The 15,281-nt window shown below is 34.5% G+C and overlaps 1 protein-coding gene across 2 annotated transcripts in view; it reads right to left on the bottom strand.

Annotated features, from left to right (window-relative positions):
- LOC143246799 (uncharacterized) overlaps nucleotides 1-15,281 on the bottom strand; it is a 19,987-nt gene extending 4,706 nt beyond the window's left edge. Inside the window, exons 1-4 of one of the 2 annotated variants that reach the window (XM_076493955.1) lie at nucleotides 14,433-15,124; nucleotides 11,505-11,589; nucleotides 10,507-10,684; nucleotides 4,001-5,205 (exon numbers count right to left, since the gene is read on the bottom strand). In XM_076493955.1, coding sequence (XP_076350070.1) covers nucleotides 5,013-5,205; nucleotides 10,507-10,684; nucleotides 11,505-11,589; nucleotides 14,433-14,630 — 654 coding nt within the window. In that variant the 5' untranslated portion in view covers nucleotides 14,631-15,124 and the 3' untranslated portion in view covers nucleotides 4,001-5,012. Of the gene's footprint in view, nucleotides 1-4,000; nucleotides 5,206-10,506; nucleotides 10,685-11,504; nucleotides 11,590-14,432 lie in introns of those variants that run through there. The other variant, XM_076493956.1, reaches the window with a different exon arrangement.

Below are 15,281 nucleotides of genomic sequence, written 5' to 3'. Positions count from 1 at the left end.
TCTAACAGACATGTATTGGATACTGTAGCAGTGGTGAGTGATTCTAACAGACATGTATTGGATACCGTAGCAGTAGTGAGTGATTCTAACAGACATGTATTGGATACCGTAGCAGTAGTGAGTGATTCTAACAGACATGTATTGGATACCGTAGCAGTAGTGAGTGATTCTAACAGACATGTATTGGATACTGTAGCAGTAGTGAGTGATTCTAACAGACATGTATTGGATACCGTAGCAGTAGTGAGTGATTCTAACAGACATGTATTGGATACAGTAGCAGTAGTGAGTGATTCTAACAGACATGAATTGGATACCGTAGCAGTGACTTCAAGTATACTTGTTACATAATAGCTACAAACGCTACAACAGTTTAGACTACAAATACAGTAGCTATACATAGAATGCAGTAAATTATAACACCACAGTTTATTTTATTTGGGTGTTATAATAATTTATTAGTTTTAAACTTGTGGTTTGTTTAGAAACCAAAGATTTTTTCCCTAAGATTTATGTTTTGTTTTTAAATTTTTCATCATTTAAATTTTAAAAGATAGTTTATTATGAGTACAGTCAAAATAAATATTAAATACAAAGATTTTTGCAACAAAAATATCCCATTGACTCTTGAGTATTAAGGTCTGTAACAGTGCAACCCACGTTTATCAAAACGTGGTAGACAGATCATTGGTGTCCAAGTGGAGGGTTGTGTGTTTAACCACAATAAACCTGAAACTACACAGAAATATTCCTATGTGAACATAGAGTTTATAAAACCTGTTGTTGAAAGAAAGTACTGATTTTATTATGTGATAAAAAGTGAAGTGTATTTTAGTAACTTTCAGAAGATTTCAACAGTAACCATCTTGAAGTGTGTATTTGGCTGTTACAAGTTTTAAATTAACCGAGTAATAAGGACAGCTCTTAATATGCTGTATTATTGAACTAAATATATCACAGATGTAGTAGTTGTATATGTTGGTCAAATCAAATAACTCGTAATGACAGGAACTCATTTTCTTTGAAATTCTGAAATTTTCTCTCTGTGTGGCCCACAGATCAATTCCTTAGTTCTGAAGTCCAAATATGTTCAATACATATATTCACTGAATTATATGTACGAACATGGATTTTTTAACACACAGTGAGGTATACTGTTTAATACGAACCTTGTTAGAACATGAAACGGTTTGTTCCACTGAACCTAACTGCTCTGCTCTTGAAATTTTTAACAATATTAACCAGGACTTAAAATATTTAAAGTGTTTAACAGACCTGAGGTACGTTACAGTTTGTACAACTTGCGTGTGAAATGTGTGGTAGATGTTTCTTTTTATAATTTGTATTTTGAAACATGTCATGATGTCTGCACGGTTTTTTATATCTGTCACTGTCAGCACTCTTGGCTTCTGTGATAATAAATCTGATACATTTAAAACCTGTGTAGCACACATTCATTCAGTTCCTAAGTCGGATATAAATAAACAATAAAACTCTCCATCTAAGTTATTTATCAGAGTTTTAAAGTTTTTGGTACAAGGCTATTTTAAGCTTATAAGAGTTTGTCAAAGTAGTAATGTTTTGCTCGGCATGGCTAGGTGGGTTAAGGCGTTTGACTTGTAATCTGAGGATTGCGGGTTTGAATTCCCTTCGCACTAAACATGTTCACCCTATCAGCCGTGGGGGCATTATAATGTGATGGTCAACCCCACGATTTGTATATAATAAAACGTATCTTTGTCAATTCCATAACATTTAAATCTTGGTTTCAGATGCTTCGTACAGATAAACAATAGTTGGACAGTGAGACAACTTTACTGATTTTCTCAAGGGGTCGCCCTGGCTCTTTGCGTGCTTGATCTGCAGTTTTCTTCCATGAGCTGAAAACCCTTTCATGTCCTTTCAGCAAAGGGCAGTTATAAAGAGATAACTTTAATTTCCCTTAATAAAAAGAACCATAGTTGGTGGAAGGTGGTATTGGATAGTTTCATTTCCTCTCAATCTCTTACTCTTAAATTAGGGATTGCTAATGGATATACCCATCAGTAGTTTGCGAGAAAATCAACTTAGTTTCAACGAGGTTATACGTAGCAAAAAATAATTTAGTGATAACCTGTTTATTGAAATGATCAATAGTGCAGTGATAACAGTAGTTATAACACAGTAGTGATAACCTGTTTATTAGGTTGTTTAATAGTGCAGTGATAACAGTAGTGATAACCTGTTTATTAGGTTGTTTAAAAGTGCAGTGATAACAGTAGTTATAACACAGTAGTGATAAGCTGTTTATTGGATTGTTTAATAGTGCAGTGATAACAGTAGTTATAACACAGTAGTGATAACCGGTTTATTGAATTGTTTAATAGTGCAGTAATAACAGTAGTTATAACACAGTAGTGATAAGCTGTTTATTGGATTGTTTAATAGTGCAGTGATAACAGTAGTTATAACACAGTAGTGATAAGCTGTTTATTGGATTGTTTAATAGTGCAGTGATAACAGTAGTTATAACCTGTTTATTGGATTGTTTAATAGTGCAGTGATAACAGTAGTTATAACACAGTAGTGATAAGCTGTTTATTAGATTGTTTAACAGTGCAGTGATAACAGTAGTTATAACACAGTAGTGATAAGCTGTTTATTGGATTGTTTAATAGTGCAGTGATAACAGTAGTTATAACACAGTAGTGATAACCTGTTTATTGGATTGTTTAATAGTGCAGTGATAACAGTAGTTATAACACAGTAGTGATAACCTGTTTATTGGATTGTTTAATAGTGCAGTGATAACAGTAGTTATAACACAGTAGTGATAACCGGTTTATTGAATTGTTTAACAGTGCAGTGATAACAGTAGTTATAACACAGTAGTGATAATAGTTTATTGAATTGTTTAATAGTGCAGTGATAACAGTAGTTATAACACAGTAGTGATAACCTGTTTATTGAATTGTTTAACAGTGCAGTGATAACAGTAGTTATAACACAGTAGTGATAACTTGTTTATTAGATTAACAGTGCAGTGATAACAGTAGTTATAACACAGTAGTGATAACCTGTTTATTGAATTGTTTAACAGTGCAGTGATAACAGTAGTTATAACACAGTAGTGATAACCTGTTTATTGGATTGTTTAACAGTGCAGTGATAACAGTAGTTATAACACAGTAGTGATAACCTGTTTATTAGATTAACAGTGCAGTGATAACAGTAGTTATAACACAGTAGTGATAACCTGTTTATTAGATTAACAGTGCAGTGATAACAGTAGTGATAACACAGTAGTGATAACACAGTAGTGATAAGCTGTTTATTGGATTGTTTAATAGTGCAGTGATAACAGTAGTTATAACACAGTAGTGATAACCTGTTTATTGGATTGTTTAATAGTGCAGTGATAACAGTAGTTATAACACAGTAGTGATAACTTGTTTATTAGATTAACAGTGCAGTGATAACAGTAGTTATAACACAGTAGTGATAACCTGTTTATTGAATTGTTTAACAGTGCAGTGATAACAGTAGTTATAACACAGTAGTGATAACTTGTTTATTAGATTAACAGTGCAGTGATAACAGTAGTTATAACACAGTAGTGATAACCTGTTTATTGAATTGTTTAATAGTGCAGTAATAACAGTAGTTATAACACAGTAGTGATAACCTGTTTATTGAATTGTTTAATAGTGCAGTGATAACAGTAGTTATAACACAGTAGTGATAACCTGTTTATTGAATTGTTTAACAGTGCAGTAATAACAGTAGTGATAACCTGTTTATTAGATTAACAGTGCAGTGATAAAAGTAGTTATAACACAGTAGTGATAACCTGTTTATTATTGATTAACAGTGCAGTGATAACAGTAGTTATAACACAGTAGTGATAACCTGTTTATTGGATTGTTTAACAGTGCAGTGATAACAGTAGTTATAACACAGTAGTGATAACTTGTTTATTGGATTGTTTAAGAGTGCAATGATAACAGTAGTTATAACACAGTAGTGATAACCTGTTTATTATGTTCTTTGTTTAATGGTAGAAACTTGTTATATCATTTTCCACAAAACTGTATAATATTAAACTATACTGTTGTTGATGGCAAGTTTCTCTAGATAAACTGAGTACACTTACTTTACTACAGCTACGTAGATGTGAAATAAATACATCGAATTTTAAGAATAGAAACAATCATCAACTTGGTTAGTGCAGGAAAATGTCACCAGGAGAACTATATTGATTGAATATTTTTACTGGTAACCTTGGACTTCATTCTTAACCATTTCAAAATTTTCGTCAGAGTTACCGATAGTGAGAGAGAGAGGCTTTGTCAAAGGTTAACAGCTTTAAAGAGTTTGTTATAGTTTTTGTGAAAGTAATGAACCAGGGCAAAGAATATTTTGCGAAAATTGTCGGTTATTTCTTCAACAGCTGTCTTACATAATAAAACACACTAAGTCTGTTCTGGAGTTTAATCAAACTGTTAAAGATTGCCGGTCATCACACTGATTTAGTTTCGCTTTTCTCAACACATTTCTAATCAGAACTCGGTAAAGAATGATACTTTATTTCAACGTACATGAATGACCACGTGGTTAAAGCGCTTGACTCGTATTCTGAGGATTGTGGGTTCAAATCCCTCTCCCACCCAAAATGCTCGCCCTTTCAGCCATCGGGAGCTTTATAATGTTACAATCAATCTCACAATTTGTTAATAAAAAAGTAATCCAGTAACTGGAGGTGGGTGGTGATGACTAGCTGTCCTCCCTGTAATCTCTTACCTAAAATAAATTAGAAGCAGTTACAGCAAATAGCTTACAAACTAATTCAGAGAACTGAATTTTATTCAGCAAAACGGACACCATGGGAACAGGTTCGGGTGTAACCATAAGCTGATAAACCTGTGTACGTACGTTATAACCACTCTGCCAATGGTGGTGTGATCCTGGGATATGACGAGTGAGACAAACCATCTTACAAGTAAGTGAACACAGGATGACATCACTGAGCCAGGTTACCTTGTGACGCCACCAGAGGTCAGGTGCCGGTCACATTCCGTGTCGGATATTTCCCATGAGTCAACGCACATGTCCATTTGACCCAGTTCCTGTTGTGCGAGGTTTCTGTTCATCCTGTTTCCTGTTGTTAAACCTGGTTCTTGCTGTTGAGCCTGTTTCAGAATTTTAAGAGGTTTTCCTTCACAGAAACTGAAAAATTACCAATTTCACTTGTGAGAAGCTGATAAACAAGTGATATAAAGTAACTCAGTTCCTAGTATCTGATAATGATAACTTACACTAAAACAAGTGATATAAAGTAACTCAGTTCCCAGTATCTGATGATAATAACTTACACTAAAACAGGTGGTATAAAGTAACTCAGTTCCCAGTATCTGATGATAATAACTTACACTAAAACAGGTGGTATAAAGTAACTCAGTTCCTAGTATCTGATGATAATAACTTACACTAAAACAGGTGGTATAAAGTAACTCAGTTCCCAGTATCTGATGATAATAACTTACACTAAAACAGGTGGTATAAAGTAACTCAGTTCCCAGTATCTGATGATGATAACTTACACTAAAACAGGTGGTATAAAGTAACTCAGTTCCCAGTATCTGATGATAATAACTTACACTAAAACAAGTGATATAAAGTAACTCAGTTCCCAGTATCTGATGATAATAACTTACACTAAAACAAGTGATAACTTACACTAAAACAGGTGGTATAAAGTAACTCAGTTCCCAGTATCTGATGATAATAACTTACACTAAAACAAGTGATATAAAGTAACTCAGTTCCTAGTATCTGATGATAATAACTTACACTAAAACAGGTGATATAAAGTAACTCAGTTCCCAGTATCTGATGATAATAACTTACACTAAAACAAGTGATATAAAGTAACTCAGTTCCTAGACATCTCAGAAGATTTTTGTGATGGGTGTCGAGTCTGCATGGCTGTTGGTTAGGGCGTTTGACTCGCAACCTGAGCTTTGTGAAATCGAATCACTTGTCCCACCACATGCCTGTTTTATTTGATCATGAGGGTTTCGTAATTTGACTGTCAATCCCACCATTGGAAGAAGAGCAACTGGCAGTGGACTAGTTACCTTCCATCTTGTCTTAGACTGGAAAATCACGGACGGCTAGCACAGGGGTCCTCGTGTAGCTTTGCGCTGAATTGAAAGGTGACTAATTACATTTCAGCATTCATAACGTTAGGTGTCGACATGTGTAGTGTTAGGTTAGAATTACTTGTCGATGTGCTTAATGTTTCCATGCTGTTGATAAAGTTTAGGGTTACGTATCGTCACACGCGTTTTCAATGTGTGATTTTAACATACTTTGTAACAAACAGTTTGAGTATGTAAGATGTTATGATAGGAGTCAGGGGAAAATCTTAGGTGTTTAAAGTCGATTTGTTGTTTTCTTATGTGAGACTAGCGAATTGGAGGTTAAGGCTGATAGATGATGTATCCCCTCCGCAATATGGGTCCTAATTCCATAGTTACCTCCAAAACCTAGGATACATTTTATAATCCCACGTTGTAGCTTGCACCCTATTATCCTTTTCAAGAATATGGAGCGTATTTTCTCTCATCGTAATGTGTTTTGTTTATGGCTTAAAAATTTATGGTTATAATATGATTAATCAGTGGTTGGGATTTTCTGTTTAAAACGCAGTTTTTCCTAACGATTTTGTTTATTCATTTAACTTCATTTGGATGTAATTATTTAATTTCACTAAATATATAATTTTATTATTTTAACCCATTTTGCACTCACGACTTTATCAGGGTTAATATATAAAGAAAGTAAATGAAGTCCATGAATTACATGGTTTGGTTTAGCAGTGTAAGACTAGAGGGAAAGGTCATCACCACCAACTCCTCTTTACCAATGAATAGTGCAAACTAACGTGGCAGGGGTTTAGTTTAGAGACAGAGAAATCGTAAGAATTCTCTCTCTAACTGGGGTGTTCAGGAACGATGTGGTTCCTCTTGTCCCCTTTCGTGAAAGGTTATTAGGTTTAGTTTTATTTATTTATTTATTAAATAATTCTTGACTTTTTTTTTTTGGGTGAAGGAGGTCATTCTTAATGTTATCCTAGACCGAGGCAAAGGCAGCACCGGAGAGAACGGCCAGGTCCCGTCCCGAAAGGCAGAAGTCAAAGTAAATATGAACATGAAATCAAACGACCCGACTCAGGGTCTGGCAATAAAGTTGCCTGTGCTGGGATCTAAAAATCCAATGCCTAAGTTTTGGCTGTGGGGGGAAACGGGAGTGCCCCGAGAAAACCCACTTTTACAGGACAGGCGCCGAAAGTTTTGCCTGTCCTGTGCCCGATATCTGAAAAAGAGGATACATATTATTAACATGAAGTTAGTTCTTTAGATACTTTGTTGTGTAATTTGTGATTCTTGAAATATGTTGTAAGGTGATATGTATTTTGTTGGTGCACTAGTTAATTTGTATAGTGATGCCGTTAGTTTGTTTCTGCTTTTAGATAATATTTGTGTGATATTTCCGTTAGTCTATTTCTTAGTGTTGGTAAGTTACTGATTTGATGTATATAATTTACTGGAGTGAATGACGGTAGACTGAATGCAGATCTTAGTATTCTGTTCTCTTGAACTTGGATTTTCTGGAGTGTGTTATTTGACATCCATACTCTATTAGTGGACGGATGTAAGCCTTGTATATTTGGATAATGGTGTTTGATGAACATTTCGATTGTCTACTGGTTAGAGTCATTAGGTGTGAATTCCGTTTTCTAATTGATGAGTGTATATTGTTAACATGTTTTTTCCATGTTAGTTTTGTGTTGAAAGTGATGCCAAGGAATGTGATGTTTTTGCTCATGTTAATGATCGTATTTCCGAGTGATAATTTTATTTTTTCTAGATTTTTTCTTTGTTTTTTTTTAATTTCCTGTAGAAGGTGATTGCTTGTGTTTTGGTTGGATTTAACACAACTATCCACTTGTTACTCCATGTTGAGACGTTGTTCAGTGATTCTTGTACGCGAGACATGGCCATTACTGGGTTTCTGGAGGTGCTCCAGATAGCGATGTCGTCTGCGTATTTTGAATTATGCATGTATGTTAGATTTGGGAAAGGTATGTAACTGACAAAAATAATATATAAAAGTGGTGAGAGGACTGATCCTTGGGGCACTCCTGCGGTTATATTAAATGATTTAAATATAGTTTTATTGACTTTTACTTGTGCTGTTCTATCTGTTAAAAAATTTTAGATCCATTTAACTATAGTGGGATTTATTTTCAGGTGTTTTAGTTTGTATTTGATGGCATCGTGCCATACGCTATCGAATGCTTTTTTGACATCTAGGAATACCCCAATGATTACTTGGTTGTTGTTGAAAGCTTTATAGATTGATTCGGTGAGTCGTCTGAGGTGATCTGTTGTTTGCCTGTTTTTCCTGGAGGAATTTTGGGATTCTGGAAGGATGTTATTTGATTCACAAAAATGGAGAAGACGGTTGGAGATAACTCTCTCCATCAGTTTGCCAAGGCAGCTTAACAGACTGATGGGACGGAAATTATCTGGATTAGTTCTGTTGGTTTGTTTCTTTGGGATCATGGTTATAATGGTTTTTTTCCACGTGTCAGGGTAATACCCGGTCGCTAGTGAAATGTTCATGATGTTTGTGAGGTGTTGTAATAGGAGAGTAGAGCTTTTTTTCAGAATAATGTTTGGAATTTGGTCATGTCCGGGGGAAGTGTTCTTCAAGTTTTTGATATTAATTTTTAGTTCAGTTATGGTTATTTTTCTATTGATTGTACTTGAGTATGCTTCTAGTGTCTCGCCAGGGAATCCTGGTGAGAATGAAGCTTGGTTTGTATTTATGAAGTTGTTGACATGATGTTGGTGTTGTGTGTCGAAATCTACTGAGTTTAGGTCGCTAAAGGAGGATTCGTAGTAGTCAGCTAATAAGTCAGCTTTCTCTACGTCCGTCCTTGCGATTTTATTGTTGTGTGTGATATGTTGTAGCATGTGATTTGTGTTTTTGTCTGAAGCAATACTCTTGAATTTTTTCCAAAATTCTTTTGGATTGTTCTTGATTTTTTCTAAGTTTTTACAGAAGTTTTGCCAAATTAGTTTCTTTTGCTGTTTTAATTTCTTGTTTAATTTTTGCACTTGTTCTATTGATTTGTGTTTTGATAGATGGATCACGTGTAACATAGTGTGTTCGTCTTAATTGTCTGCGTTTGATTATTAGTGCGTTAATTTCTGGTGTTAGAGTCCATTGAATAAGTGATTGCTTTCTTTTTGTTTTAGGGATTGTGTTTTTTATGGCTTCTGTTACTTGATTTACATAATTGTTTAGTTCTGTCTTCTTGTTAGCATGTTCAATTGGGTGGGGTAGGTATGAGTCCAGTGTAGCATTGAAAGTGAGCCAGTCTGTTTTGGTATAGGTGTATGCAGAGGGAGTCACGTGACTCCCTCCGCCAACGGCTGAAAAGTGTGTAGGTGTATGGTCGTTAATTAGGTGCATTTTGTTACTAAAAAGAAAATTTTTTATGCACAACCTTCTGCGTGTGTTTCTGTTTCCCCTTAGTTCTGTATACGGAGAATTAAAATCCCCAATAATAATTGGTTTGGGTTTGCGATTTACACATTTTTGAAGGAAGTTAATGTCAATATCTTTAGGTGGTGAACAATATATGGCTAGAATCGGAATAGTTAGCCGGTTGTTAAAGTGCATATTACAAAAAATGGTTTCATTTATGTTAGATCTAAAGAAATCTTCTATTGATATTAAATGCGAAATTTCTGTGCTAAAGAACTCTGTTGTTTTCTGAGTAAGGTATGCTGTGCGTGATGAATCCGGGGATTGTGGTGTTTTGTTTCTCTGTGCAGAGTGTTTCTGATACGATGATAATGTTGACATTTATATGTTTGTTTATGTTGTGTATTTCTATTCTTTTGTCTTTGAGGTTTCCTTGGCAGTTGATGTGTAACATTTTAATAAATAGTGGGATTGATCGTTACGTTATAACGCCTCCACGGCTAAAAAGGGCGAGCACGTTTGGTGTGATAGTGTTCGAACCATCGACTTTCGGATTACGAGTCGAGTGCCTTAACCTCCTGGCCAGGCCGGACCTTCTGATCTTGTAAACTTAGTGACCACGTGGAGAGTAAACACCATCACCCCACTTATTGTTTTTATAAGTACAAACTAATGCACTTAAATAAAAAGAAATACTATGGGATATTCTAAAGTTAAAAACGCTGAAACTAGTAATTAACTAATACATCTTCAATGGGTTGATTATAAAGTTTCAACAAGAAATGTTTGGACAACTACTGAAGAAAGACAACATTATTAAAAGTGAGAATCATAAACTGTTTATATTCAGCGAGTATTAAAACCACTACAGGACAAATAAATATCTGACCTGACGCTAAGTGTTATAAGGTGCTACTGCATACTGGTTTTAAAAAACATTTTGTTTAGAAATCTATATATAGCTACCTCATCCTAGATTGCTCCTGTCGTCTGATTTTGTCATAACTTCCTTCTGAAAGGCGCACTCTAGTGGGAGATTGAAGAAACATGCAGAGTTGACCACCGCTACTGTCCACTGTGGTATTTCTGTTTCCAGCGTGACCTTGGTTTCCGATACATTTTTCAACAGGCATAGTAACGTTGCCTAACAAAAGTGGAAAGGAAAAAAGAACTGATCAAGTAAACACTACATAATTATTAATTGACCTAGTACACAAGAGTTAATTATTATATATACATAAACAATAAATAGTTACTTACCATAGTTTATATACAGGTTTCTCTTTCCATTACATATACAAACAATAAACAGATATGTACTTACCATAATTCATGTACAGATGTCTTTCTCTCGTAAACAATAAACAGTTCCTTACTCACCAGGGTTTATGTGCAAGTGTCTTTCTCTCATAAACAATAAATATTTCTTTACTCACCAGGGTTTATATGCAAGTGCCTCTCTCGTAAACAATAAACAGTTCCTTACTCACCAGGGTTTATGTGCAAGTATCTTTCATAAACAATAGACATTTCCTAACTCACCAGGGTTTATGTACCAGTGTCTTTCATAAGCAATAGACATTTCTTTACTCACCAGGGTTTATGTACGAGTGTCTTTCTCTCATAAACAATAAACATTTCTTTACTCACCAGGGTTTATATGCAAGTGTCTTTCTCTCATAAACAAACAGTTCCTTTCTCACCAGGGTTTATGTGCAAGTGTTTTTCATAAACAATAAACAGTTCCTTACTCACCAGGGTTTATGTGCAAGTGTCTTTCACAAACAATAAACAGTTCCTTTTCATCAGGGTTTATGTGCAAGTGTTTTTCATAAACAATAAACAGTTCCTTACTCACCAGGGTTTATGTGCAAGTGTCTTTCACAAACAATAAACAGTTCCTTACTCATTAGGGTGAATGTACAAGTGTCTTTCTCTCATAAACTAAACATATCTTTACTCACCAGGATTTATGTACAAGTGTCTTTCCTTACTTCGGTATCTAGATGTGTCACTCTCTTGTTCTCTCCTTCTGTTGGTTGTGGAATTCTTCACAAAGTTCAAAATAAAGGAACTCGATTCATATATACTGAGCTTGAATAACATCTCTTACAATATTTGTAAATTTTCAAGCCATTATTTTTAACTTCCTATAATTGGCTGATGTGCAGAAACAAATTTATATGAAAACGATTTTTATATTGAAATTAGAGAATCGAATAATACACAATTTTTATTCAGTATTATTACTACGATTCAATTATAACTAATTTGATAATAATTTACTATTGTATTAAAAACTGACGATAAACATATTAACTGATGAAACTGGAACAATAATAATTTGTTAAAATCATTCTAATCGTTTGAGATAGGTGTATGTCAAATTTGTGAAGTTTTAGATTTAATAACAACCAGAAAAATAAACATGTTTAACAGATTCATTTGTATAACACCCACCTCCTTACAAAGTACCTGTATATTTCACCTGTTTAACTGATTCATTAGTATAACACCCACCTCCTTACAAAGTACCTGTATATTTCACCTGTTTAACTGATTCATTAGTATAACACTCACCTCCTTACAAAGCACCTGTATATTTCACCTGTTTAACTGATTCATTAGTATAACACCCACCTCCTTACAAAGTACCTGTATATTTCACCTGTTTAACTGATTCATTAGTATAACACTCACCTCCTTACAAAGCACCTGTATATTTCACCTATTTAACTGATTCATTAGTATAACACTCACCTCCTTACAAAGTACCTGTATATTTCACCTGTTTAACTGATTCATTAGTATAACACTCACCTCCTTACAAAGTACCTGTATATTTCACCTGTTTAACTGATTCATTAGTATAACACTCACCTCCTTACAAAGTACCTGTATATTTCACATGTTTAATTGATTCATTAGCATAACACCCACCTCCTTACAAAGTACCTGTATATTTCACCTGTTTAACTGATTCATTAGTATAACACCCACCTCCTTACAAAGTACCTGTATATTTCACCTGTTTAACTGATTCATTAGTATAACACTCACCTCCTTACAAAGTACCTGTATATTTCACCTGTTTAACTGATTCATTAGTATAACACCCACCTCCTTACAAAGTACCTGTATATTTCACCTGTTTAACTGATTCATTAGTATAACACTCACCTCCTTACAAAGTACCTGTATATTACACCTGTTTCACTGATTCATTAGTATAACACCCACCTCATTACAAAGTACCTGTATATTTCACCTGTTTAACTGATTCATTAGTATAACACTCACCTCCTTACAAAGTACCTGTATATTTCACATGTTTAACTGATTCATTAGTATAACACTCATCTCCTTACAAAGTACCTGTATATTTCACCTGTTTAACTGATTCATTAGTATAACACCCACCTCCTTACAAAGTACCTGTATATTTCACCTGTTTAACTGATTCATTAGTATAACACTCACCTCCTTACAAAGTACCTGTATATTTCACATGTTTAACTGATTCATTAGTATAACACCCATCTCCTTACAAAGTACCTGTATATTTCACCTGTTTAACTGATTCATTAGTATAACACCCACCTTCTTACAAAGCACCTGTATATTTCATCTGTTTAACTGAACTCTACGATTTTAGTCAAATCTGGTAACATTACCTTGTGTTTTGTTATTAAGTGTTTTTTGAAGAGGACACACACCACAAAAACTCTCATATTTATTAGTTCAAAGTTGAAAAGGACAGTCGTTTACTCACAATTTTATAAATATTTTTTATGTTTGACTGAATCTAACAAACTGATTTCGTTAAGGTGTTTTATTTCAACCACGTGTGATACAAATTCTGTTGTGTGTTTATAATGGTTCTGTTTATATTTCACTTATTATTTCCTTCCAACATTTATTTTATTTTTAGCTGAATTAAAAACATCAAGTTTCCTTCTATATTGACTAACGATTTGTCTTGAGTAAATATGTGTGTATGATGGAGCTTTCCATAACGGTGAAGTACAGATACTCCTTTTGTTGTAGAAGGGTATGTAAATTTATGATAACATAAGGTGACCTACTCAGTGAATAAATAACGTGCCAGAAGATGAAGAGAGAGTAACAAGATAGTTATTGAAGTTTTTACTTGTTGTTTGGTACTTAGTGATATTGTTTGTATGTAGTAATTCTCTGTTGTTTTGGAACTGATGTGTTCTTCCCGATTTAATTATTACACTACATAACAAAGTTTTTGCTTCTTGAACACTGTTGGGTGTTACTATAGATATATAGATGCTGATCACGATAATCACATCCAAATTTGTCCATCGCGTACCGTTTCATTGAACTCTTCAGTTTTGCTACAATGGAAAAAACGATATCAGGGCAACTGTAATCCGTCAATGCTTGCTGACTGTTGGACACTGCAACGTGATGCACCGGACATTGAATATAAACGAAAATCAGGAGCAAAACATTTTAATTATGTTGAACTTAATAGCGTATTAAAAACATAAACGCAATTAAATATGTTATTGCTGATAAACAGTTAACTGTCTATTTCTCAGAGTTCCTACGTGATGAAGCAAAACCAAAACAATTGTTGTGCAGTGTTATTAATTTAGTAACATTTATGATAAATTGTTTGTTGTTATTTAACCCTAATTGCAAACCGTTACATTATACTGGAAGTGATATTAAGTCTACACTTTAAATCAGAACTATCGACACTGAATATTTTCACCTTTAAACTGAGAACATGAACGTTACAGTAGACGAAACGACTGGACAAGATCGACCTGCTGTGATTTTCTCTCCTCAAGTCATACAATGTGATGAACAAATGTTTTAAATTAATATCTTTTTCAAGACTAATAAAGCGCTCATACTTGCTTGTTTCGAAATGGTACATCATAGGTATGATCTTCGTCGTCCAAATTTGGTGGAGGCCAACAGGGGGTTGTTCTCCCTTCCGTGTCCCCATCACCTGAATACATTGATATTCTGCTGGTAGCGTAAGGGGAGGGAAAGTACAGCTGTTCTTGGCTGTGATGGATTCTGGAGACAGGCTTGTCCCAAACAGCCATAGGTACCGAGTCATTCTCCTTCCCTGTTTCTGGTACTCTGGGGGCTCCAAGAAAAGGATATAGTTAACAGATGGGGAAGTTTTCATGATGTCTTCAATAGTACAACAAAACAAGTACAGAATGAAAAGATAAACTGGAAGAATACATCTGATATTGGAAAGTTTTCTAAAAGACTCCCAGAATATACTAAAGAGGCCAAGGTTTGTACAATGTCTCCTATAGGTATTCCAAGCATGGCCATTCTTGATGCCAGAAAAACATTAAAAAACCACAATAACTATGTATTCCTACAAGATGTTTTTATACTGGATCACATGCAGGTTGGTTAACACATATGAATACTTCATGGAAACGTCTAATTGTGCTGTCCTCGGTGAAACACTGAGAAAAAAGACAAAGATTCTAATATGGTCTATACCTCTGCTAGTAGTATCTTTGTAATAGATCCCATGTAAACTGGTCAAAACAAGCTTAATAACTGACCCAAACTCATTAAATTATGGGTTTATTCAACTTTTCAACCCCTCCAAAATGACCAAATGTATGTTCAACATTTTTGTATCTTTGCCGTTGTATCTTTATGCGTGGGACCTGTAACAATATCTTTAAACCATTGTATCTTTATGTACGAGACTTGTACAATATCTTTAA

Source organism: Tachypleus tridentatus, chromosome 3, assembly GCF_004210375.1.
Source record: "Tachypleus tridentatus isolate NWPU-2018 chromosome 3, ASM421037v1, whole genome shotgun sequence".
In the NCBI taxonomy this organism is placed as follows: Eukaryota; Metazoa; Arthropoda; class Merostomata; order Xiphosura; family Limulidae; genus Tachypleus; species Tachypleus tridentatus.
Note: the sequence above shows the minus strand (reverse complement) of the source record. Positions and strands in the feature narration are given on the sequence as shown.